The following is a 25271-nucleotide window of genomic DNA, read 5'->3' on the forward strand; positions in this document are numbered from 1 at the left end:
TGCAACAAAAACAAAGTTCTAATATTTTGGGATATCCATATCAAAACCAAGTGTTCAAGTTTCAATTACAAAACTAATATTCACCCTTTTCTTCATTACATTAAAAAGTAATGATGCAAGCAAATCCATTCTTGTGGAAGATGAGACTATATTGAAAGAACAAAGACCACCCTAAAAGATGGGCTCCAAACATCACATGGTGGTAATTTTTAGATATTCAGAACAAACTCTCACCTTCTCCAAGTCCAGCTCTTTAAGAAGAATGCTTGCATTTTTGTTTGCTTCAGCAGCTTGCTGGTCCTTTGCTTTAACTATTGTTTCCATGCACTGGTGACATTTCTTAAGTAATTCCTAGAACAAATAGTAATCAGCTTTAAAAACATTTTGTGTTAAATATTGGAATGTAGAAAAACAGAGATTGCAAGTGGAGAGTAATTGGAGAAAAAAACTCCATTCACTACTTCACAAGGTATTATATTTACATTAGGAAAAACAACTGTTCTGATGTACAAGTATTATTCTTTATAGAAACAGTACTGGAAACAGTTAATTAAGCTTAGTCAAATCAGAACATCCCAGGTTCAGCCTCCACATGAATGGAGTTCAAATCATATTTACCCACTGAGGATTTCAACAGCAGATGGACTGAGGCAGGAAATAAAGTCAGGCTATGTAATTGAGGGAGAAACAGGCTTTTTGTGTGGAGAAAACATGGATTCAGAATCTCAGTTAGAGGTCAAATATCATGGTGAGGTTGAAAACTGTAGTTCATCCTGGCTGAGAAGAGGGATCCTCTGAATGTTCCTATGAAGCACCTGGAGACTTTTCTTACAGAAATTCAAAATAATCTCAACCACCTTCACAACCCAAAATCCATCTATTCATCCAGCAACTCACTGGTATTGATTAAACCCCTTTGTGCCTTTGAATGGGTTCAGCTCCAGATCACCACAGATTCCATTATTGAAAATTCCAGTTCAAAACAGGTGGGAAGGTAGGAGTAAACCCAAGTGTCTGCACACTGAAAATAAACCTAAGATGAAAAACATTGTAATGGAGAACAAGTGAAACCTACACAACGCAAGAATATACTCACTTTGTCAGTAATGGTTGCTATGTATCTCATACACTCAATATCAGATGGAAATTGGTTCACCTCCTTCACCAAGTACTGCACAACTTTCACATGACCCTGAAAAAAGTACAATTCAACATTATTAGACTTGAAAATGCATACTTAAAATGACAATGATTTTTAAAAATTTACTGTAAGCTAAGCCTTTAGGGCTTTCTAAAGTCATGAACTGGTTCATCGTGCCATTTTTATCTCCCAAGTATCATTGAGATATTTACAAAGTTAAATGACCTTAAATATGGTCAACTTTTTGGACATCATTTAATCTACAGATACATTAAAATTTGGTATGAATATTTCAAGGATACAAGGAGGCTAAGAAATGGAAAAGCAAATCAAAAGAACCACAAAATCTTGTAAACATTATTCTTTAGAGCACTTGCTTCATTTCACCTCAGGACCCAAGTGATTGCCCCACATTCTTAATGCACAAGAGCCATATTACACTGGTGATTTGTTTTTGTGGTGGTCTGCACGGTAAGCTATCACCATATGGCAAAAATATTGCTGAAACAACAGACATGCTGTTGCATGTTGGACGCTCAGGATGGACAAGACTACCAATCTCAAAGGGAACAACAATTTATACTGCAAAAGAGGATGCTGATTAGTTGGCAAGTAGACTTTTATTGATAGATGCATTGCCATGGGGAGAATGCAGTTAAACTGCCAATCTCTTGCTTAATACAAATCAGACAAATCGACTTGGGTCAAGGCATTGCCATGGAGAATGAACCAAGGAATTGCTGTCCCCCAAGTTAAAAAAGGCGCAATGCTTGGATATTTTCTTTTTATTTGCAAAGGACGAGGCCCTTTTTTTGGGAGATATTTAACTTCCAGCACACATATGCAAGCCACACTGCGAGCCCAACTGAATTTTAAATTGGTTGTTCATGCAGTTCAAATTTTGGCCAATCAAGGAATCACATCTGTTGTTGAAACAGTGTTCTCAGTTTTGCAAGCATAGGCTGGTCAGCATTTTGCTTGTTGTGAACAGCCGATAGGATGTACTGTTTTTTTTAAGTTTCCCCAGATGTTGGGACATATGGCCTACACGTGCCTGTAACCTCACTGGCACTGAAATTCATATACCACATTACTCATTTGTGTGGTAGCCAGAAGGTCTTTTTGGCTTGATGGCACCATCTTATTAGTGGGGAATACCACTCATATTGCTACTGCAAAGTAGCAGCATGAAATAGCTAGCTTGTGAACAGCCAAAGGGACATAGAACATAGAACAGTACAGCACAGAACAGGCCCTTCGGCCCACGATGTTGTGCCGAGCTTTATCTGAAACCAAGATCAAGCTATCCCACTCCCTATCATCCTGGTGTGCTCCATGTGCCTATCCAATAACCGCTTAAATGTTTCTAAAGTGTCTGACTCCACTATCACTGCAGGCAGTCCATTCCACACCCCAACCACTCTCTGCGTAAAGAACCTACCTCTGATATCCGTCCTGTATCTCCCACCACGAACCCTATAGTTATGCCCCCTTGTAATAGCTCCATCCACCCGAGGAAATAGTCTTTGAACGTTCACTCTATCTATCCCCTTCATCATTTTATACACCTCTATTAAGTCTCCCCTCAGCCTCCTCCGCTCCAGAGAGAACAGCCCTAGCTCCCTCAACCTTTCCTCATATGACCTACCCTCCAAACCAGGCAGCATCCTGGTAAATCTCCTCTGCACTCCTTCCAGCGCTTCCACATCCTTCTTATAGTGAGGTGACCAGAACTGCACACAATATTCCAAATGTGGTCTCACCAAGGTCCTGTACAGTTGCAGCATAACCCCACGGCTCTTAAACTCCAACCCCCTGTTAATAAAAGCTAACACACTATAGGCCTTCTTCACAGCTCTATCCACTTGACTGGCAACCTTTAGAGATCTGTGGATATGGACCCCAAGATCTCTCTGTTCCTCCACAGTCTTCAGAACCCTACCTTTGACCCTGTAATCCACATTTAAATTTGTCCTACCAAAATGAATCACCTCACATTTATCAGGGTTAAACTCCATTTGCCATTTTTCAGCCCAGCTTTGCATCCTATCTATGTCTCTTTGCAGCCTACAACACCCCTCCACCTCATCCACTACTCCACCAATCTTGGTGTCATCAGCAAATTTACTGATCCACCCTTCAGCCCCCTCCTCTAAGTCATTAATAAAAATCACAAATAGCAGAGGACCAAGCACTGATCCCTGCGGCACACCGCTAGCAACCTGCCTCCAATCCGAAAATTTTCCATCGACCACCACCCTCTGTCTTCGGTCAGACAGCCAGTTACCTATCCAATCGGCCAACTTTCCCTCTATCCCACACCTCCTCACTTTCATCATAAGCCGACCATGGGGGACCTTATCAAACGCCTTACTAAAATCCATGTATATGACATCAACTGCCCTACCTTCATCAACACACTTAGTTACCTCCTCAAAAAATTCTATCAAATTTGTGAGGCACGACTTGCCCTTCACAAATCCGTGCTGACTATCTCGGATTAATCCGCATCTTTCTAAATGGTCGTAAATCCCATCCCTAAGGACCCTTTCCATCAATTTACCAACCACCGAAGTAAGACTAACCGGTCTATAATTACCAGGGTCATTTCTATTCCCTTTCTTAAACAGAGGAACAACATTCGCCATTCTCCAGTCCTCTGGCACCATCCCCGTGGACAGCGAGGACCCAAAGATCAACGCCAAAGGCTCTGCAATCTCATCCCTTGCCTCCCACAGAATCCTAGGATACATTTCATCAGGCCCAGGGGACTTATCGACCTTCAGTTTATTCAAAACTGCCAAGACATCCTCCCTCCGAACATCTATTTCCTCCAGCCTATTAGCCTGTAACACCTTCTCTTCCTCAAAAACATGGCCCCTCTCCTTGGTGAACACTGAAGAAAAGTATTCATTCATCACCTCGCCTATCTCTACTGACTCCATACACAAGTTCCCACTACTGTCCTTGACCGGCCCTAACCTCACCCTGGTCATTCTTTTATTCCTCACATAAGAGTAAAAAGCCTTGGGGTTTTCCTTGATCCGACCCGCCAAGGACTTCTCATGTCCCCTCCTAGCTCTCCTAAGCCCCTTTTTCAGCTCATTCCTTGCTAACTTGTAACCCTCAATCGAGCCATCTGAACCTTGTTTCCTCATCCCTACATAAGCTTCCCTCTTCCTTTTCACAAGACATTCCACCTCTTTTGTGAACCATGGTTCCCTCACTCGGCCATTTCCTCCCTGCCTGACAGGAACATACCTATCAAGGACATCCAGTATTTGTTCCTTGAAAAAGTTCCACTTTTCATTAGTTCCTTTCTCTGACAGTTTCTGTTCCCAACTTATGCCCCCTAATTCTTGCCTAATCGCATCATAATTACCCCTCCCCCAATTGTAAACCTTGCCCTGCCGTACGGCCCTATCCCTCTCCATTGCAATAACAAAAGACACCGAATTGTGGTCACTATCTCCAAATTGCTCTCCCACAACCAAATCTAACACTTGGCCCGGTTCATTTCCCAGTACCAAATCCAATGTGGCCTCACCTCTAGTCGGCCCATCCACATATTGTGTCAGGAAACCCTCCCGCACACACTGCACAAAAACTGCCCCATCCAAACTATTTGACCTACAAAGGTTCCAATCAATATTTGGAAAGTTAAAGTCCCCCATGACAACTACCCTGTGACCCCCACACATATCCATAATCTGCTTAGCAATTTCTTCCTCCACATCTCTATTACTATTTGGGGGCCTATAGTAAACTCCTAGCAACGTGACCGCTCCTTTCCTATTTCTAACTTCAGCCCATATTACCTCAGTGTGCAGATCCCCCACGAAGTGCCTTTCCGCAGCCGTTAAACTATCCTTGATTAACAATGCCACTCCTCCACCTCTTTTACCAGCTTCCCTACACTTAGTGAAACATCTATACCCCGGAACGTCCAACAACCATTCCTGTCCTTGTTCTACCCACGTCTCCGTAATGGCCACAACATCGTAGTCCCAAGTACCAATCCACGCCCCAAGTTCATCTACCTTGTTCCGGATGCTCCTTGCATTGAAGTAGACACACTTCAACCCACCTTCCTGTCTACCAGTACCCACCCTTGACCCTGATACCTTCCCCAATACCTCACCACCCTCACTGACTTCTGGACTACAACTCCCTTTCCCACTCCCCTGACAAATTAGTTTAAACCCCCCTGAAGAGCCGTAACAAATTTCCCTCCGAGGATATTGGTGCCCCTCTGGTTCAGGTGCACCCCGTCCTGTTTGTACAGGTCCCACCTTCCCCAGAACGTGTTCCAATTATCCACGTATCTGAAACCCTCCCTCCTACACCATCCCTGCAACCACATATTTAACTGCACTCTCTCCCTGTTCCTCAACTCGCTATCACGTGGTACCGGCAATGTACCAGAGATGACCACATGTTTCGTCTTGGCTCTCAGCTTCCAGCCCAGCTCCAGAAATTCCTGCTTTAAATCCCCGTCCCTTCTCTTACCTATGTCATTGGTACCAATGTGCACCACGACTTGTGACTGTTTCCCCTCCCCCTTCAGAATCTGGAAAACACGGTCTGAGACATCACGGACCTTGGCATCCGGTAGGCAACATACCATCCGTGAGTCTCTTTTGCTGCCACAGAACCTCCTATCTATCCCTCTAACTAACGAGTCCCCAATAACTATCGCCCTCCCGCTCTCCCCCTTTCCCTCCCGAGCCACAGAGACGGACACAGTGCTGGAGATCCTCTCACTGCGGCTCCCCACTGGTATGTCATCCCCCTCAACCATATCCAAAGCGGAATACTTGTTGCTAAGGGGAACGACCACCGGGGATCCCTGCACGGACTGCTTCCTCCCAGCCCCTCTCACCGTCACCCATCTGTTTTCAATCCTCGGAGTAACTGTATTCCTAAAGCTTGTGTCTATGGCCATCTCTGCGTCCCTGATGATCCTAAGTTCATCCAACTCCAGCTCCAGTTCCCTAAGACGGTTTTGGAGGAGCTGCAGATGGGTGCACTTCCCACAGGTGTAATCAGTAGGGACACTGTCGTCGTCCCTCACCTCAAACATAGTGCAAGAGGAACATTGCACTGCCTGCACACCCATTCCCTCTGATCTCCCAGTCGTTGGGGTGTATGGCCTACATACGTGGCATCAGAGGCACTAAGATTCATATACCACAACACCCATGTGTGGTAGGCAGAACATCTTACTGACAGCCTCCTGTGCAGAATACCACTTGCATTGCGACTCCATAGTAGCAGTGTGAAATGGTTAGCTTCACCTGCTGCTCAAACATTTGAAGCACCTTACCCTCAGAGTAATCTGAGGCAAACTGGATACTGTTAAGGGCTGAAGTGGCGGCCTTAGGCCCATTCATAGATATGGATATTGTACAATTTCTCTCTCATAGAAACTCATGAATGGGCCTAAAGCAATCATTTCTGGTCTGAAAAGTGCCCAGTCTACCTGAGGTTACCTTCAAAGGATAAGGTGGCAACAGATGAAGCTAGACATTTCACACTGCTACAATAGAGTCGCAACATAAGTTGTAGTCTCCACCAAATGAATGCTGCAGTTAAGCCAAAAAGATTTTCTGCCACCCATGCAAGTGAGTATCGTGGTACAGATGTATGAATTTCGGTGCCAATGACGCCAGGAATGAAGGCTGTATGTCCAAGACACTGGGGGATCATATTAAAAAGCATGTCCCTTTGGCTGTTCACAAGCTAGACATTTCACACTGCTACTATGCAGTCGCAATACGAATGGCATACTCCACTATTAGGATGGTGCCGTCAAGCCAAAGTGACCTCCTGCCTACCACAATTAATGTGGTATATGAATGTCAGTGCCGGTGTGATACTAGGTACATTGGCCATAGGTCCTAAAGGCTGGGGGGATTGTGAAAAACAGTTCGTCCCTTCAGCTGTTCACAACAGGCATGGTACTGATCAGTCTTTCCTTGCAAAACTCAGAAGAGTGTCCAAAATTAGATGCAATTCCTTGATTGGACAGCATTTAGTAAACAATCCTGATTGCGCCAAGAATTACACTACCCAATTTAAAATTACCAGTTGGGCTCAGTGTGGCTCATTTACGCACGTTAGAAGCTACAGATATTTACACACAGGAAAAGCCCTGTCCTCAGCAAACAAAGTATTCACAAGGATTGCATCTTGTTTAACTTAACAAAAACTTGGACAATAGTCATTCCCTGGTTCATTCTCCATGGCAATGCCTCGACCAGAGTTGATTTGCCTGGTCTGAATTTAAACAAAAGCTTGGCTGTTGAACTGTTCACTGGTGCATACTCTGTGGCCATGTATCTACTAGAGTCCATTTGTCAATCAACATCCTCTTTTCATTCAGTTTAAATTGTTTTTTCCTTTTGAGATTTGGCATTCGTGTCCCTGATGAGTACAACATGAAAAGCTTAGACTTCTGAACAACCAAACAGCAGCAAAAATACTGTAAAAGTGAACTCATCTAGCATGGTGTTTCTCTTAAAATATAATTTATGGCTTTGCAGAAACGATTAAGCCACCAACCAAATGAGAAAAACCACTGTTTGTATCTCTTCTGAGCAACCATGCAGCCAATGTGCAGCTCCATCCTTCACTAGGCACAAGTACAAGAGTAGTAGCAGCGAATGCACAACAAAGAAGCAGTGCTAAAAGAATGATCCAAGTACAAGACCAAAAAAGCTCTCCGGCACCAGGTCAGAGTCAGTTGTTCATGCAAGTTAAATTATTTATTAAAATATCCAGGCAGATAACCTAAGATTGTCCGTGTGTGAACTATTACACGCCAATAATCTACAAAGGTAATGTAGAAAGTGGTTTACCTTGAACTGTCATTTGTCAATACCGTGTGAAAAATTCCCTCAGGTCCAACAATTTTACAATCAAGATACTGCACCCTTCCTGAAAATCATGTCTTGACTATCTCTAGCATTGCTATATACCTTTCATTATCAGCGAATACTGGAAAACTCTGCCTCGACAATCATGTGTTGATTTGTCTCACTCTAGAGCAACAGAAGCCACTTAAAATTTTACACGCCAATAAGATGGGGCATGGAATAAAGATATAAGTGCACAAACAAAGAGTTCAGGACTAAAGAATGCATTACTACCAATCAATTTCCTGAAACTGATGTGAGATACACAAAAACATGTCACTCATACTTCTGGTGGAATTCCATAACTCAGGTTACATGGTTTTGCCTAATACTGTCAGCTCATATAACTCCATGCACCCTGAGGGGGTCTTGACAGACAAGACTACCAATTTCAAAGGGAACAACAATTTATACTGCAAAAAAAAAGGGGGGAGGGGAAAGAGATAGGTGGAATGCAGATTTGAGGCTACAATCAGATCAGCCATGATCTTATTAAATGACAGAGCAGCCTTGAAGGACTAAATGGCCCTCTCCTGAATCTTGTTTGTGCATAGCAATCATAGACACAGAATAAAAGAACCTTCTTCCATGTACAATTAAACCACATTAGGGTGCTTTTGCCAGGTAGGTTAACTTAAGATCAATTGAGGCTAGTCAGAGGTCCTGTCTTTCACTTTAATTAGATAGGGGCGGCACGGTAGCACAGTGGTTAGCACTGCTGCTTCACAGCTCCAGGGACCTGGGTTCGATTCCCAGCTTGGGTCACTGTCTGTGTGGAGTTTGTACATTCTCCTCGTGTCTGCGTGGGTTTCCTCCGGGATTCCTCCCACAGTCCAAAGATGTGCGGGTTAGGTTGATTGGCCATGCTAAAATTGCCCCCTAGTGTCCTGGGATGCGTAGATTAGAGGGATTAGTGGGTAAATATGTAGGGATATGGGGGGTAGGGCCTGGGTGGGATTGTGGTCAGTGCAGACTCGATGGGCCAAATGGCCTCTTTCTGTGGTGTAGAGTTTCTAAGTTTCTAAGTATAACGGTGGGAATCATGGTGAGAATCCATGATGCCCTTGCAAATAAAATATCTGGAATTAAAAGTCTAACAATGACCATGAAATGATTGTCATAAAAACCCATCTGGTTCACTGATGTCTTTTCGGGAAGGAAACCTGCTGTCCTTACCTAGTCTGGCCTACACATGATTCCAGACCCACAGCAATGTGGTTAACTCTTAAATGCTCTCCAAAATGACCTAGCAAACCACTCAGTTGTATTAAACTGCTACAAAATGGAACAAAAAGGAATGAAACCAGATGGACCACCTGGCATCGACCTAGGCACCAGAAATGACAATGGCAAAATGCAGCCCTGTTGACCCTGCAAAGTCCTTCTTACTAACATTTGGTGGCTTATGCCAAAATTGCGAGAGCTGTCTTTTTGATTTGATTTATTGTTACATGTATTAGTATAGAGTGAAAAGTATCGTGTCTTGCGCGCTATCCAAAGCAGGCTGTACACAGGAGAGGGTTCAGAATGTAGTGTTACAGTCATAGCTAAGGTGTAGAGAAAGATCAATTCAATATGAGACAGGTCCATTCAAGCCTGATGGCAGCAGGGAAGAAGTTGTTCTCAAGTCAGTTGGTATATGACCTCAGACTTTTGTACCTTTTTCCCAATGGAAGGTGATGGAAGAGAGTATGCCCAGGGTGCGTGGGTTCCTTGATTATGCTGGCTGCTTTTCCGAGGTAGTGCAAAAGTGTCGGTGGAGTTAATGGATGGGAAGCTGGTTTGCATGATGACTGAGCTTCATTCACCACCCTTCAGTCTCTCAAATTAACAGGCTGATGTAGTCAAACTCACGGAATCAAATGTTACAGATAATGTCCCAGACAACACCATCACCATTCCTGGGTACATCCTATCCCACCGGCAGGACAGACCAGCTGATAGGGAGTTGCTCTGGAAGTTCTCAAAATCGAACTTGGACCCAAAGAAGTCTCATGGCACCAAGTCAAACAAGGACAAGGAAGCCTCCTAACTGTACTCTGTACTGTCCGCCTTGAGCTGATGAATCAGTACTCCACTTGGAGGAAGCAGAATGTACTCTGGGTGGGGGATTTCAATGTCCATCACCAAGGGTGGTTCGGAGTACCACAACAGACTGATATGGCCAGGTCCTAAAGAACATAGCTGCTAGGCTGGGACTGCAGCAAGTGACAAAGGAACCATCAAAAGGGAAAAACATACTTGACCTCATCCTCACCAACCTGCCTCCAACAGATGCATCAATCAATGATAGTATCATTAGGAATAACCATTGCATAGTCCTTGTGGAGACAAAGTTCAATCTTCACAGTCCTCCAACGTGTTGTGTGGCACTATCACCATGCTAGATGGGATAGACTTTGAACAGATCTAGTACCTCAAAACTGGGCATCCATGAGGCGCAGTGGACATTCAGCAGCAGCAGAATTGCACTCAACCACAACCTGCAACCATATTGCACAGCAATTGCATTGCACATTGCCCTTTCTACCATTACCAACAAGCCAGAGGATCAACCTTGGTTCAATAAAGAGTGCAGAAGGGCATGCCAGGAGCAACACCAAGCATACCTAAAAATGTGATGGCAACCTGGTGAAGCTACAACACAGGACTACTTGGGTGCCAAACAGCATGAGCAGCAAGTAATAGATGGAATTAAGTGATCACACAACCAACGGGTCAGATCTAAGCTCTGCAGGCCTGCTACATCCAGCCATAAATAGTGAATGACAATTCAGCAACTCATCGGAGGAGGAAGCTCCACAAATATCCCCAGCACCACGATAGTTTTCAGCCAATTCAATTTGCCCCAGGTGATATCACAAAAAGGCGGAAGGCACTGGATATTGCAAAGACAGTGGGCCCTGACAATATTCCATCAATAGTACTGAATCCAGAACTTGCCATAGCCCTAGCCAAGCTGTTCCAGTACAGCTACAACACAGGCATCTACCCGGCAATGTGGAAACTTGTCCAGGTGTGCCCTGTACGCCAGAAACAGGTCAAATCCAACCTGGTTAATTACTGCCCCATCAGTCTGCTCTCGATCATCAGTAAAGTGATGGAAGGGGGCATCCAATAGCATTATCAAGCAGCACTTACTCAGCAATAACCTGCTCATGGACGCTCCGTTTGGATTTCGTCAGGGTCAGTCTTAGCTCACCACTGGCATTCCGCTCTTTTGTCCATGTTTGAACCAAGGCTGTAAGCTGAGTGACTGCCCTTGACATCAGGGCAGCATCTAGCAGAGTATGGCATCAAGGAACTCTAGCAAAACTGGAGTCAATGGAAATCAGGAGGAAAACACTCTGCTGCTTGGAGTCATACCTGGCATAAAGGAAGGTGGTTGTGGTGATTGGAGATCAAGCTCCAGGGCATCACTGCAGGAGCGCCTCAGGGTAGTGTCCTGGGCCCAATCATCTTCAACTGTTTCATAAATATACTTCTCTCCATCATAAGTGGAGATGTTTGCTGATGACTGCACAATGATCAGCATCATTCACATTCCTCAGATACTGAAGTACATGTTCAAATGCAGCAAGACTTGGACAATATCCAGGCTTCGGCTGAGAAGTGGCATGTAACATTCATACCAGGCAATGACCATCCCCAACAAGAGAGGATCTAGCCATCACCCCGTGACATTCAATGGCATTACTATCCCTGAATCCCCACGAACAACATCCTGGGGGGTGTTACCATTGACCAGAAACTGAACTGGACTGGTCATACAAATACTGTGGCTACTAGAGCAGGTGAAAGGCTAGGAATCCAGTGGTAATTCTACAAGGTACAAGTCAAGAGTGTATTGGAATATTCGCAACTTGCCTGGATGAGTGCAGCTCCAACAACATGCAAGGAGCTTGACACCATCCAGGACAAAGCAGCCCATATGATTGCTACATCTTCCATAAACATTCAATCCCTCTACCACTGAAGAACATGGGATCCATGTGTACCATCTGCTGCACTGCAGGAACTCACCAACATTCTTTTAGCAGCACCTTCCAAACCCATGACCACTACTATCTAGAAGGACAAGAGTAGCAGATACCTGGGAACACTATCACCTGGAGGCTCTCCGCCAAGTTACTTACCACCCTGACTTGGAAATATTTTGCCATTCCTTCACTGTCGCTGGGTCAAATTCCTGGAAATTCCTCCCTAAAGTCATCGCGGGTGTACCTACACCTCAGGGACTGCAGCGGTTTAAGGAGGGGGCTCACCACCATCCTAAGGGCAACTGGGGATGGGCAATAAATGCTGGGTGGCCAGCAGCGTCCACATTCTCTAAATTAATTTTTAAAAAGACAGCAGTAGCAAGGAGACTCAACATGGAGAAGAAATCTGACCACCCTCACAACTCTCCCTCCCCAAACTGTAGAAATAACTCTAATTAACATATTTTTACAGAGACATCAAGAGAACATTTTGAAGTGCTCATGTTGGTCTTAATGTATGCATTTTTGTGTTACAAAACAGTCAAAACATTGGGGGGGGGGGGCAAGAACTTACCTTGCGGAAAGCTGCCATCAGAGGTGTGATTTTCCTGTTGTCTGCTGCATCCACATCAGCGCCAGCCTGCACCAATAATTGGACCACATCAAAATGCCCACCATTTGCTGCTAGCCATAAAGGTGTGTTACCTTTCTTGTTGCGAACATCGATGTGTGCCCCTCTGCATAATTCAAACAAAAATCAATGATTTTTGACTCTACATTACAGGATTTTAAAATCATTAGGGATTCATTTACGTAAAATATATTCAAAATGAAATACCTGTTTATTAGCAGTTCGCAAAATTTATAGTGACCTTTATCTGCTGCAATGGTTAAAGCTGTATCACGTGATGAAGGCACAGGTGGTGCATTGACATCAGCACCTTTGTCAAGCAGAACCCTCCCCACCTCAGCATATCCTCCAGAGGCAGCTTCCATTAAGGGTGTAAGACCAGTCTAAATAGAAACAGATAAAATTGCTCATTTATCCAAAGATGTGCAGGTTAGGTTGATGGACCATGCTAAATTGACCCTAGTTTCGGAGAGATTAGTAAATATGTTGGGTTACACGGATAGGGCCCGTGAGAGATTGTTATTGGCGCAGGCTCGATGGGCCGAATGACGACCTTCTGCACTGTAGGGATTCTACGACTCTATCCACAGTGTGAAGGATTTTAGAATAACCCCTAAATATTTAACATGTTTCACAAAATAGAATGCATGTGATCCTATCCTAGAAGCCTTAAAAACATCCATTTGTATAGTCATTAAATCTACCACCTTAAATAATTCACACTTGGTGCTTCAAGTTTTGTGACTTGTAGACAAGCACAGCAGACATTCTACAATAGCAACATTCCACAAGCTGTAAGATAAATGATCAATTTACTTATTTACATAGTGTTGAATCAGAAAGGAATTTTGGCCAAGCACCAGAACCCCCGATTATCTTCTGAGTAGTGCCATACGATTGATTGTTAACATCCACCGGAAGTAGCGGACAGGACTCTAGTATTACAGATGAAAAACGGCACTTCAAATGATGCAGCATTTCTTCAGTGTTTCATTGGAGTTTGTTAACCGAAGATATTTATTAATATGCAATGTTCAAGCAGGATACGTACAAATAGGCAAACCTTTTCAGCTTTTCCTTTTATAGATTACTTTGTACACAAGTTTATTGAAAACTGCCGATGTAAACTTGTCACACCCAGTGAAAGTTCTTCAGCACTAAATTCTTACGTCCACATTTCTAATGAAAATATGAAGGGCGGAGTGTATGACTTTGAATTAAAGGTAGAGTTAAATCCGTCCAGATTGGGTCACTTAACCACTACCTACTAACATTCCATGAGAAGTTTAGACAATTTCAGCTTGTGCAGACTTTACAAAATTCAAAACAATCCCACCCAAGTGAAAACTGGACTAAGAAGAACAAAATTTGACAGGGACATTTGGAAAACCGCCCAACAACCCATGGGTACTTTGTCTCGCATCTTCTCCAGCACCCTCCCACTGTTGGTACTACATTTCTATCACCTTCTCTCTCTTCTCGACCTTCTTGGGCACGAGGTCCACACTGATGATTATCTTCTGATCCAGCGTACTCAGGAGTAAAACATTAAACAAAACTAGAGCTGTACTTAAAATATAAAAGCTAGGAGTGGGATTAGCAACAACCTATTGCATCTTTAGCACAATTAAACCTCCGTAGCACTTCACAGGAGCATTATAAAATAAAGTAAGTCACTGAGCCATGAGATTTAGGTTAGATGATCAAAAACTTGGTAAATAGATATATTTTAAGGAGTGTCTTAAAGTGAGATGGAGAGGTGCAGGGAAGGAGTTCCAGAGCTTGGGGCCTTGGCAACTGGAGGCACTGGCAGCAGAGGTACGTGTACATTCACATTACACTAACGGCATCCAGCTTTAATTCGCTCAGCACCTTCATTGTTGCTAAATGATCAGATATCTAGCACTGGATAAGCAGAAATTTCCCCTAACTTGAGCATTGTGAAGACAGAAGCCATTGTTTTCATTCCCCATTCTAAACTCCATTCTCAACAACTGACTCTATCCCTCGCCTTGGCAACATTTTAAGATTATGCAATTCTGTTCACAACCTTATTACTTTTGATCCAGTGATGAGTTTCTGACCACGTATTGACTAAAACCATCTATTCCCACCGATGAACGTCACCTGTCACAGCTCATCAGCTGCTGAAACCTCCTTGCCTGTTTTAACTCTAGGCTCAATTATTCCAACATATTCCTGGCTGGTCTACCTTCTGTAAACTTGGGTTAGCCTAAACCCTGCTGCCCATGTCTCAACTCGAAGCAACTCCCATTCCTCTATCGCCCATGTGCTCATTAACCTACACTGATCCTGGTCAAGCAATACCATGATTTCAAAATTTCAACTTTGTTTTTAAGTCTCTCCATGACTTTGCTCCTCCAATCCCACAACCTCATAATATCTGAGCTCCTTTAATTTTGACCTCTTGTACATTCCCAATCATAATTACTTTACCAAGTTGCCAAGACCCCAAGCTACGGCACTCCCTCCTTACATCTCTCCCTCCCGCTTTCCTCTAAGACATTTCTTAAACCTCTCTTTGACCAGGTTTTTGATCACCTGACCTAATATCGCATGCGACTCAGTGACATACTTGAATTTATAATGCTCCTGTGAAGTGGCGTGGAGGTTTTGTTACATTAAAGGTGCTATATAAATGAAAGTTATTACTATCTCCACTTTTGGCATTTATATTGAAGTACCACTTTATTTTATGTTTCACTCCAAGTTTGTGTTCCTTCTAGTTCTGGTTTCTTCTTTGTCCCACCTCTGTTGAGAGTTTCATTTAGTCCTGTTCCATTTCTGCTTGCTTTCCTTAATTTTCAAATTTCTTCCCTCTAGCACTGTTGAGAAACAAGATTTGTGTTCTCCCTGCTACGCCAGCTAGAGACCCCAGCTTTAAATGAGAAGAGGATTAGGACTAGTGGAGTGTGGGAAAATAAAATTTCACAGAATGCTTAACAAAAACAGGCAGATATGGAATTATAACTTGAGAAGACGGTGATCCACTTCAACCAGAGGTAACTACATATCCTACAACTATGTAATGGTCTAGTAGCACAAGTGAGGAAGCCTAAACTACCAATGCGATAAAATTAATGGGTTATACAAGCAAATTCAAATGCAACATAAACAATGTGACATAATAATTGTAATAAAACAAAGCGTAACACTGGGAGGGAATTGCATACACAAAATTACTGCAGTTACTCCCAAAATAATAAGAAACTACTTTAATCAAATGAGTAAGCAATTAATGGGAGGGCATTGGGGAGAGTTGCAGAACAAAGAGGTCTAGGGGTACAGGTTCATAGCTCCTTGAAAGTGGAGTCACAGGTGGACAGAGTGGTGAAGGCGGCATTCAGCATGCTTGGTTTCATCGAATATTGAAGACAGGAGTTGTACAAGACATTAGTAAGGCCACACTTGGAATACTGTGTGCAGTTCTGGTCATCCTATTATAGAAAGGATATTATTAAACTAGAAAGAGTGCAGAAAAGATTTACTAGGATGCTACCGGGACTTGATAATTTGAGTTATAAGGAGAGGCTGGATAGACTGGAACTTTTTTCTCTGGAGCATAGGAGGCTGAGGGGTGATCTTAGAGAGGTCTATAAAATAATGAGGGGCACAGATCAGATAGATAGTCAATATCTTTTCCCAAAGGTAGGGGAGTCTAAAACTAAAGGACAGAGGTTTAAGGGGAGAGATACAAAAGTGTCCAGAGGGGCAATTTTTTCACACAGAGGGTGGTGAGTGTCTGGAACAAGCTGCCAGAGGTAGGAGTAGAGGCGGGTACAATTTTGTTTTTTAAAAAGCATTTAGATAGTTACATGGGTAAGATGGGTATAGAGGGGTATGGGTCAAATGCGGGCAATTGGGATTAGCTTCGGGATTTTAAAAAAAGAGCGGCATAGACAAGTTGGGCCGAAGGGCCTGTTTCCAAGCTGTAAACCCCTATGACTCTAATATGTTTAACCTGTGCTGCACGTAGTTCAAATAAATGAATGAGGGGAGTACTGAAGTCAAATGTTTTTCTAAAACATTGTTCTTTTAGCACTATCTACATTTAAACCTGAGCGATCTTTTACACAGTTATGTTTTAATAGTTAAAAGAAATTTAACGAACCTTTGCTCTGTGCTCAACATTTGCCTTTCTATCCAACAGCAAACTGACAACTTCTGCTCGGCCTTGGAAACAGGCCAGAGTAAGGGCAGTGTTTCTATTGGTCTCAATCTGGGCATTGATGTCAGAGCCCATATCAAGCAACAGTTTCACTGATGCCACATGACCATTCATAGCAGCTAACATCAGAGGAGAAATTCCCAATTTGCTTCCCGTCCTGCAACAGAATAAACATTTTATGAATTTTACAAAGTTTTTGTTTAAATTACATTGTGATACAGACAATATAGCAAAATTTGCACAAAGGAATGACTGAACGTGGTTTCTAACTAGCGAGAAAGAGAGTCGTTTTATTCCTACTGGCTGTGAATGGTTATTGATTTTAAAAATATGTTTATAAAAAATTTTTTTTTAAAACTACCTCTTTCTCCTGTACACTCAATCCAATATTTCTCTCACCTTTATTTTCTTTTGTATATGATCTGACATTGAATTCATTCACTCTCACTCTAGTTAGCCCTCCTCCAATCTTTACTATTTATTTCTCAATCTTTGAATCTCATCGGTTAAGGAGATACATTTTTGGTCCTGTCGGTCACCAAGGCCCCAGGTGCCCTAGTGTCCTCACTGGGGTAATTTCCAATTTGCACTTCCAGCAACTTAAGATCAAAAATATTTTGCTCTAAGAAATAAGACAACTTGCTAACTAGGCATGCTTTAGTAAATTCAGACCTATTGAATCTAGATACTGCGATGTTCATTTTATTAATTATTGGGGAAAACATTTGCATGGTTAAGAAAGAATAGATGGATTGAGGTCAATGCTGTTGAGATGTAAGCTTGAAATAAGAGATCAACATCAAAATGAGGGCTAATGAACAAGAGCCAGGAATGAATCTAGTTGACAGTCAGAAGACAACATGGATCATTTCTGGGTATTCTCCCTATATCTTCATGAAATCATTTAACATGTGTAATACCTGGAATTAATTTCTGCTCCAGCATTCAAAAGAATCTTTATGATGTTAACATAGCCACCAGAGGCAGCAAGACTGAGAGGTGTATAGTCTGAAACATTGCGATGCTCTTTGTTCGCACCACGAGCCAACAGCAGCTCCACCACCTAAATCAAGAAATATGCAAAATAAGTTTCAGGTATGGATTTGAAGTGAAAATAATGAAAACTTTATCAACCACTGCTTATATGATCATTCTGCAATGATAATTCCATACTTAGTAGGATTTTGCGCAGACAAGGCTCTTATGAAATGCTAAATTTAAATTCTATAGTTTTATTTGCTTTGAAATTTAGTATTGTTCTGTTATTAATGCCCTGACAAAGGTTGACCAATGAGTAGTGCTGCAACAGACCACTAACTATGCTTTGATGAAACTACGTAAAATATACGCAAGGGAATTAACTTACTGAATTTAGGAACAAAGGGACATTTAACTCATCAAGCCTGTTTGCTCATTCAATGAGATCATGGCTGATCTGTGAATTAATTCTATACATCCCTTTATACCTCTGAATAACAAAAATCTATCAATTGCAGTTTAAAATTATCACAAATTATACCTGAACATCAATTGTTATTTGTGAAAGAGTATTTCACACTTGCACCTGTGTGTGTAGAAATGTTTCCTAATTACGACCATTTAGAAAGATGCAGCTTAATCCGGGATAGTCAGCACGGATTTGTGAAGGGCAAGTCTTGCCTCACAAATTTGATAGAATTTTTGTTTGAGGAGGTAACTAAGTGTGTAGATGAAGGTTGTGCAGTTGATGTCATATACATGGATTTTAGCAAGGCATTTGATAAAGTCCCCCACGGTCGGCTTATGAAGAAAGTAAGGATGTGTGGGATAGAGGGAAGTTTGGCCGATTGGATAGGTAACTGGCTATCTAACAGAAGACAGAGGGTGGTGGTGGATGGAAAATTTTCGGACTGGAAACCGGTTACCAGTGGAGTGCCACAGGGATCAGTGCTTGGTCCTCTGCTATTTGTCATTTTTATAAATGACTTGGAGGAGGGGGCTGAAGGGTGGGTCAGTAAATTTGCTGATGACACCAAGGTTGGTGGAGTAGTGGATGAGGTAGAGGGCTGTTGTAGGTTGCAAAGAGATATAGATAGGGTGCAGAGCTGGGCTGAAAAATGGCAAATGGAGTTTAACCCTGACAAATGCGAGGTGATTCATTTTGGTAGGACAAATTTAAATGTAGATTACAGGGTCAAAGGTAGAGTTCTGAAGAATGTGGAGGAACAGAGAGATCTTGGGGTTCATATCCATAGATCTCTGAAGGTTGCCACTCAAGTGGATAGAGCCGTGAAGAAGGCCTATAGTGTGTTGGCATTCATTAACAGGGGGTTTGAGTTTAAGAGCCGTGGGGTTATGCTGCAACTGTACAGGACCTTGGTGAGACCACATTTGGAATATTGTGTGTAGTTCTGGTCACCTCACGACAAGGAGGATGTGGAGACACTGGAAAGAGTGCAAAGGAGATTTACCAGGATGCTGCCTGGTTTGGTCTTATGAGGAAAGGTTGAGGGAACTTGGGCTTTTCTCTTTGGAGCGGAGGAGGTTGAGAGGAGACTTGATAGAGGTTTATAAGATGATGAGGGGGATAGATAGAATGAACGTTCAAAGACTATTTCCTCGGGTGAATGGAGCGGTAACTAGGGGGCATAACTATAGGGTTCATGGTGGGAGATATAGGAAGGATGTCCGAGGTGTTTTTTTTTTACTCAGAGTGGTTGGGGTGTGGAATGGACTGGCTGCAGGGATAGTGGAGTCAGAAACTTCAGTAACATTTAAGAAGCTATTGGATAGGCACATGGAGTACTTTGGGATGATAGGGAGGAAATAGCTTGATCTGGGTTTCAGACAAAGCTCGGCACAACATCGTGGGCCGAAGGGCCTGTTCTGTGCTGTATTGTTCTATGTTCTAATTTCACTACTGAAAGTTCTGGCTCTAATTTTTAAGATCATGGCACCAAGTCCTAAACTCCCAACCAGCAAAAATTTGTTTTCATCTACCCCATTTCCCTTAATCTCATGGAAAATTCAATCAAATGATCCCTTCAATTTCTAATTTCCAAAGACCATCAACCCTAGTGTGCATAATCTTGGAGTTCAAGTACCATTCTCATAAATGTAGGCTCAAATCTTTCAAAGACAAATATAGCCCAGAACTGCTCTAATTACTCCAGGTGTAGTCTAACCAGGGCTTTGTATAACTGAAGCACAACTTCTGCCTCCTTATATTCTCATCCTTTAGAGATCTATGTAATGGCCAGCATTCTATTAGCCTTTTTGGTTTTCTTCTTGGCCTGTTCACAACATTTTAATGATCAACGTAGATGGACATTTCACATTTATCAAGTGCCCTGTTCTTTTCTTTTTACAAGCTTCATATGTGCCTTGAAACCCATGTCAGTTTTGCCCACTTAATCTATCAATATCTCTGTAATGTTAGGCTTCCACCTACACTCCTCATCTTTGTGTCATCAGCAAATTTGGACGTGTAGTTCTCTATGCCATCTTCCAAGTCATTTAAAAATATGGTGAATGGTTGAGCCTCAACAAAGATCCACGCAGCACACTCCTAACATCATCCGGCAAATTACAATACCTGCCCATTATCCTGACTCTCTGCTTCCTGCTGCTCAACCAATTTCCTAACCAGATCAATAATTTGCCATCATTCCATAGGCTTCAAACTTAGTCAAGTCGATCAGGAACACTGTCAAATGTCTTCTCGAAGGCTACGTAACTAATTCTAAATCCACTGCTTTAGTCAGCTTAACAAAAAATCTCAAATGAAATGTCCTACTTCTGACAAATGAATGCTTTTCGAAATTTAATAGCCAATTTAAAATCTTGGTGGTCCCTTCATTAAAAAACTACAGACTATATATTAATAAAATGGATTAAGGAATAGCCACACCACTGCCATGTTATACTTCTATTTAACCACCATTACAGAACAGTTAACAAAAAGGTATTTCACCTCTTGTCTTCCTCCAGAACAAGCCAATGACAATGGCGTATCCTTGGTGCGTTCAGATTGTGCTTCAATATCTGCACCTTTGTCCAATAGAATTTCTACAACCCCAACGTGACCAGCTGTAGCAGCCAAAATAAGTGGAGTAAAACCTAACAAGATAGACAGACAAGCATGTTAACAGATTAAATTTAAATGAATATAATGATCAACATGCGACATTAGAGCAATCAATAAAATCGCATCTATACTCTGAATTCTTGATTTTAGCATCCCCATGGTGGAAAACACCAAGTGAATATAGACAAGAGATCTTTGCTGGGTTGCTGTAGGACCTGTTTTATCATTTTGATCCTCTTTTGACTTTCTCTTGACTAAAAAGAACTTCTGGATGTCATTAGATTATTTCTGAGAGTAAATGTTCCACAAGATTCAACACCCAGGCGCGCAAATAACATAGTCCAATGTCTTGCATTGGTCATCTCAATCTGGGAAGCAGCATTTTGCTGACTTTTGCCTTAATTAAGGGCAGGTTAATGAACAATAATGACTCCTAACAAAAAAATGTTGGAAAACCTCAGCAGGTCTGACAGCATCTGTGCAGAAAGAATAGAGCCAATATTTCAACTCACGAAGACTCTTCGTCAGAGCTGGCCCCTAAATTATGTATGTATTATGTCCAATTTGTTTGAATGAAAATGCTGAAATCTTAGTGATTTCAAATACACATTTGAACTTTGCCTATAATTGTTCATTAATATATAGAATATTCCATAATCCACATCAGCCAATCAGTAATGAAGTTTACACTCATCCACTTGGTTAGTCTCCATACAAAGAGAAGCTTGAATGCAAATTTTATCAACTAGCTAATTAGTTATAAGAAACTCTGGACTTCCCAAAGCACAATGCCAAGATTTGCTTAGCAGTGCAATGATGAAAATGGCGCTCTGTTTCAAAGGTTGGATGAGGTGCAATATAGATAGAATTGATACAGTATTTTAAACTAGAAACATAGGGAACAAACCAATCCCCAAACTATATATAGATGAGTCACCAGTGCTGTTTCCAAAGAAAGTGGTGGTTACTTCCAGAGACAATGGCCTTTAGTAATACATGCAGAATATCTGAAGTCATCATGTTTGCTGACCACTGACTGGCGAATTAAAAAATTCATTCTGTGTAGTCCTGAAAAGCAATTCCATGCTCATAGGGAAGGGAGAAAGGGATAGAATATGATTAAATGGTGAGATTAAGTAAGGTGGAAAGAAAATAAATCTTTTCCTATTTTCAATCCCCCTCAACAGTATAAATCTCATCCTATTTCCAACTGCCTTCAGCTCTGACAAAGAGTAACCCAGATTCAAAATGTTAGCTATGTTCTCTTTCCACAGACCTGCTGAGATTTGCCAGCATTTTCTGTTTTTGTTGGAAAGAAAATAACGTTGAATATAGACACCAGTATGAATCAGTTTATAGCATGGATGCAAACCATTTGACCAAAGATATCCAACTGTGCGCAAATTTGGCCTATATGCATTTCCTGGTATGGAAAGTACGGTGGTCAGATTCATAGCTTCAAAACATGACCATGGATTTCATCCTCCAAATGAACATCCCAATTACACAAAATTAAGTTACACAAGGGGACAGTAGCTTAATAGTAATGTTACTGGACAAGTAATCCAGGCTCCTGGACTACTGCTCTGGACTGTCAGGTACAAATCCCACCATGACAGCTGAGGAATTTAAATTCAATTAATTAATAAATCTGGAATAAAATAGTCTTATTGATAATGATCATGAAATTACTGGGATTCTTGTTAAAAACACACCTGGTTCATTAATGTCAGTGGAGGACATCGGCCATCCTTACCTGGTCTAGTAAACATGCAACCCCACAGTAATATGGTTGATTCCTGAATGCACTCAAATGACATAGCAAGCCATTCAGGTATTAAACTTCTACAGGACAAGAAGAATTGTGGGTGTACCTACACTACATGGACTGCAGTGGTTCAAGATGGTGGTTCACCACCGCCACCTTCTTGATGACAATCGGGTTCATATCCCAAGGAGTAATCATAAAAATAATTAAGAATTTTTCAAGCAGAGGAAAAAACAGAAAGATGGTTAAATCAGAAGGAAAAGAATCTTCCTGATAAATGGAGCTGCATTCAGCTGATATAATGATACCTGTGCAAATCAACCAGGTTTATCCTCGTAAATTGTGCAATAAGCAATCAATACATTATTTCTCAACACTATCCAAGAATAAGATTCCCCATTATGCTGGACTGCATGTATACTTACAAAAGTATACTCACTACTGAACTCGGCAGCTTTAAGATCTTGTCTTAAGTCACTCCATTAAATGAAAGCTGATCTAAGTGGCAAATCAATGCATACCTTTTTTATCCCGATGTTCAATGTTAGCACCACGAGCTATTAAAACTGAAACAAGTTCTTCGTGTCCCCCAGCACAAGCCAATGTTAATGCAGTATCGTGGTTACTCTCAGTCTACGTAGAAAGAAAGGACATTGTTCAATGAAGGTTCAATCAACTATATAATGTAGAAGCAGCCCCACAATCATACACTCAAAAGAAAGCAGTAATATTTATAAGAGTCATTAATATGCATAAAATGCAAGAAATTGGAGTAGTGAGCTATTGGGTCCCACCAAGATTGCTCTGTCATTCAGTATCATAACTGATCTTCTGTCTCAAGTCACATCTTCCAGCACAATCCTCATATCCCTCGATTCCTCAAGTATCTAAGAATCTGATGATCTCTGACTTAAATATATTCTATGACTAAGAATTCACAGATCTCTTATAAAGAATTATAAAAGGTTCACAGCACTCGGTGAAGAAAATTTCTCATCTCAGTCATAAAGGGTTGACTGGTCATTCGAAGTTTGTGACCCCTAGTTCTAGTCACTCCAACAAGGGGAAACATCCTCCCAACATCTATTTTATCATGTCCCTTGAGAATTTTGTGTTTATTTGGATCACCTCTTATCCTCCTACACTCGAGGGAATATAGGCCTAGTCTACTCAATCTTCCTTCCAAGCAGAATCCCCTCATTACAGGGATCAGTCCAGTGAATCTTTGTTGTACTCACTTCAAGGTAAGTATATCTTTCCTTGGATAGGAGACTAAAAGCTGCACAAAAAAAGGTCCAGGTATCTCATCAAGGCCCTATACACAAGTGCAGTAAAGACTTCTTCAGCATTAAAGTTCAATTCTTTCAAGTCTAACATGCCATTTTCTTTCCTAATCACTTGCTGTACACGCACATTAACTTTGTGGTTCATGTACAAGGACATCCAGATCCCTCTGAAAAGTATTTCAATTTTTTTTAAAATTGGTTTTATTATTCCAACCAAATTGGATAATTTTACATTTCTCCACATTGTACTCCATCAACCATATTGTTGCACATTTAATCTCTCTAAATCCTTTAGCAGTCTCTTATTCTCATCACAGCCCATTTTCCCATCAGCAGCAAAATTGGATGCAGTACACTTATGTCACTGATATAAATTGTAAATAGCTGAGGCCCAAGCACTGATTCTTCTTATGCTCTACTAGTTACTTACTGCCTGCCAATCCAAAAATAACCCAAGTACTCCTACTCTACACTCTGTTGGTTAACCATTCCTCAATCTGTGCTAATAAATTACCCCCAAGCCCCAGTTTTGTGTAATAACTCTTGCGTGGCATCTTATTGGAAAGAAAAATCAAATACGCTACATCTATCACTTCCCCCTCACCCACCCTACTAGCTACATCCTCAAAAATAGAAATTTGTCAAACACAATTTCCCTTTCATAACTCGGTGAAGGCTCTGAGCATTCATGTTGAGATTTTCTAAATGCCCCAATATCATGCACCTAATACGATTTGAGCATTTTCCCTATTACTGATATTTGGCCATAATCGTAAGACATGCTCATTTTGTAAAATAGCCATCCAAATCTTAGCATCTCAAGCATCAACAACTGCATTTAAAATACTGTATATATTGTTCATAAAATGCTCAAAACATTTGATTTTACTATTGCCCGGTGTATTAACATGTTTACGGATTGTTTACCTGCGCGTCAATTTCAACTGAAGGATAGAGAGGCAGCATTGATGAAGGAGAAACAACTGGACTGGGAGTTTGAGTACGAGGCTGAGGAGTAGGGGGTGTTGTAGTGTGGGAAGGAGGATTCGGTCCAGAAGGCATTCTACTACTCACTGCTGCAAAACAAAATCAGTTGTCATTTCCTCAAAATGAGAAAGAGCTATAGAGCTTTGCTAGATGCATGCAACCAAAGACCAAGCACATTCTGGAAAGTGAGAACATAATTTGTAGCAGTGCCACTTTCAGCATTTTACAAATATAAACTAGAATTGAATAATTAAGAAATAAGACTCAATGTCATCCTGTTTAAAATGTAATATTGAAAGTGTTCAA

At 41.6% G+C, this 25271-nt stretch overlaps 1 protein-coding gene across 18 annotated transcripts in view; it reads right to left on the reverse strand.

Moving 5' to 3' along the window:
• ankhd1 (ankyrin repeat and KH domain containing 1) overlaps positions 1 to 25271 on the reverse strand; it is a 180094-nt gene that overhangs the window by 27224 nt on the left and 127599 nt on the right. For 16 of the 18 annotated variants that reach the window (XM_078231000.1, XM_078230993.1, XM_078230991.1 and 13 more), the window contains 9 exons: positions 24906 to 25054; positions 23214 to 23325; positions 20811 to 20956; positions 17779 to 17921; positions 16802 to 17015; positions 12877 to 13052; positions 12613 to 12775; positions 1097 to 1192; positions 235 to 351 (listed from right to left, as the gene is read on the reverse strand). In XM_078231000.1, the coding sequence (XP_078087126.1) occupies positions 235 to 351; positions 1097 to 1192; positions 12613 to 12775; positions 12877 to 13052; positions 16802 to 17015; positions 17779 to 17921; positions 20811 to 20956; positions 23214 to 23325; positions 24906 to 25054 (1316 nt within the window). The remainder of the gene's footprint in view (positions 1 to 234; positions 352 to 1096; positions 1193 to 12612; positions 12776 to 12876; positions 13053 to 16801; positions 17016 to 17778; positions 17922 to 20810; positions 20957 to 23213; positions 23326 to 24905; positions 25055 to 25271) is intronic. The other 2 variants (XM_078230989.1, XM_078230984.1) reach the window with 1 other exon arrangement.

The sequence above is a fragment of the Mustelus asterias genome, chromosome 16, assembly GCF_964213995.1.
Source record: "Mustelus asterias chromosome 16, sMusAst1.hap1.1, whole genome shotgun sequence".
Taxonomy (NCBI): domain Eukaryota; kingdom Metazoa; phylum Chordata; class Chondrichthyes; order Carcharhiniformes; family Triakidae; genus Mustelus; species Mustelus asterias.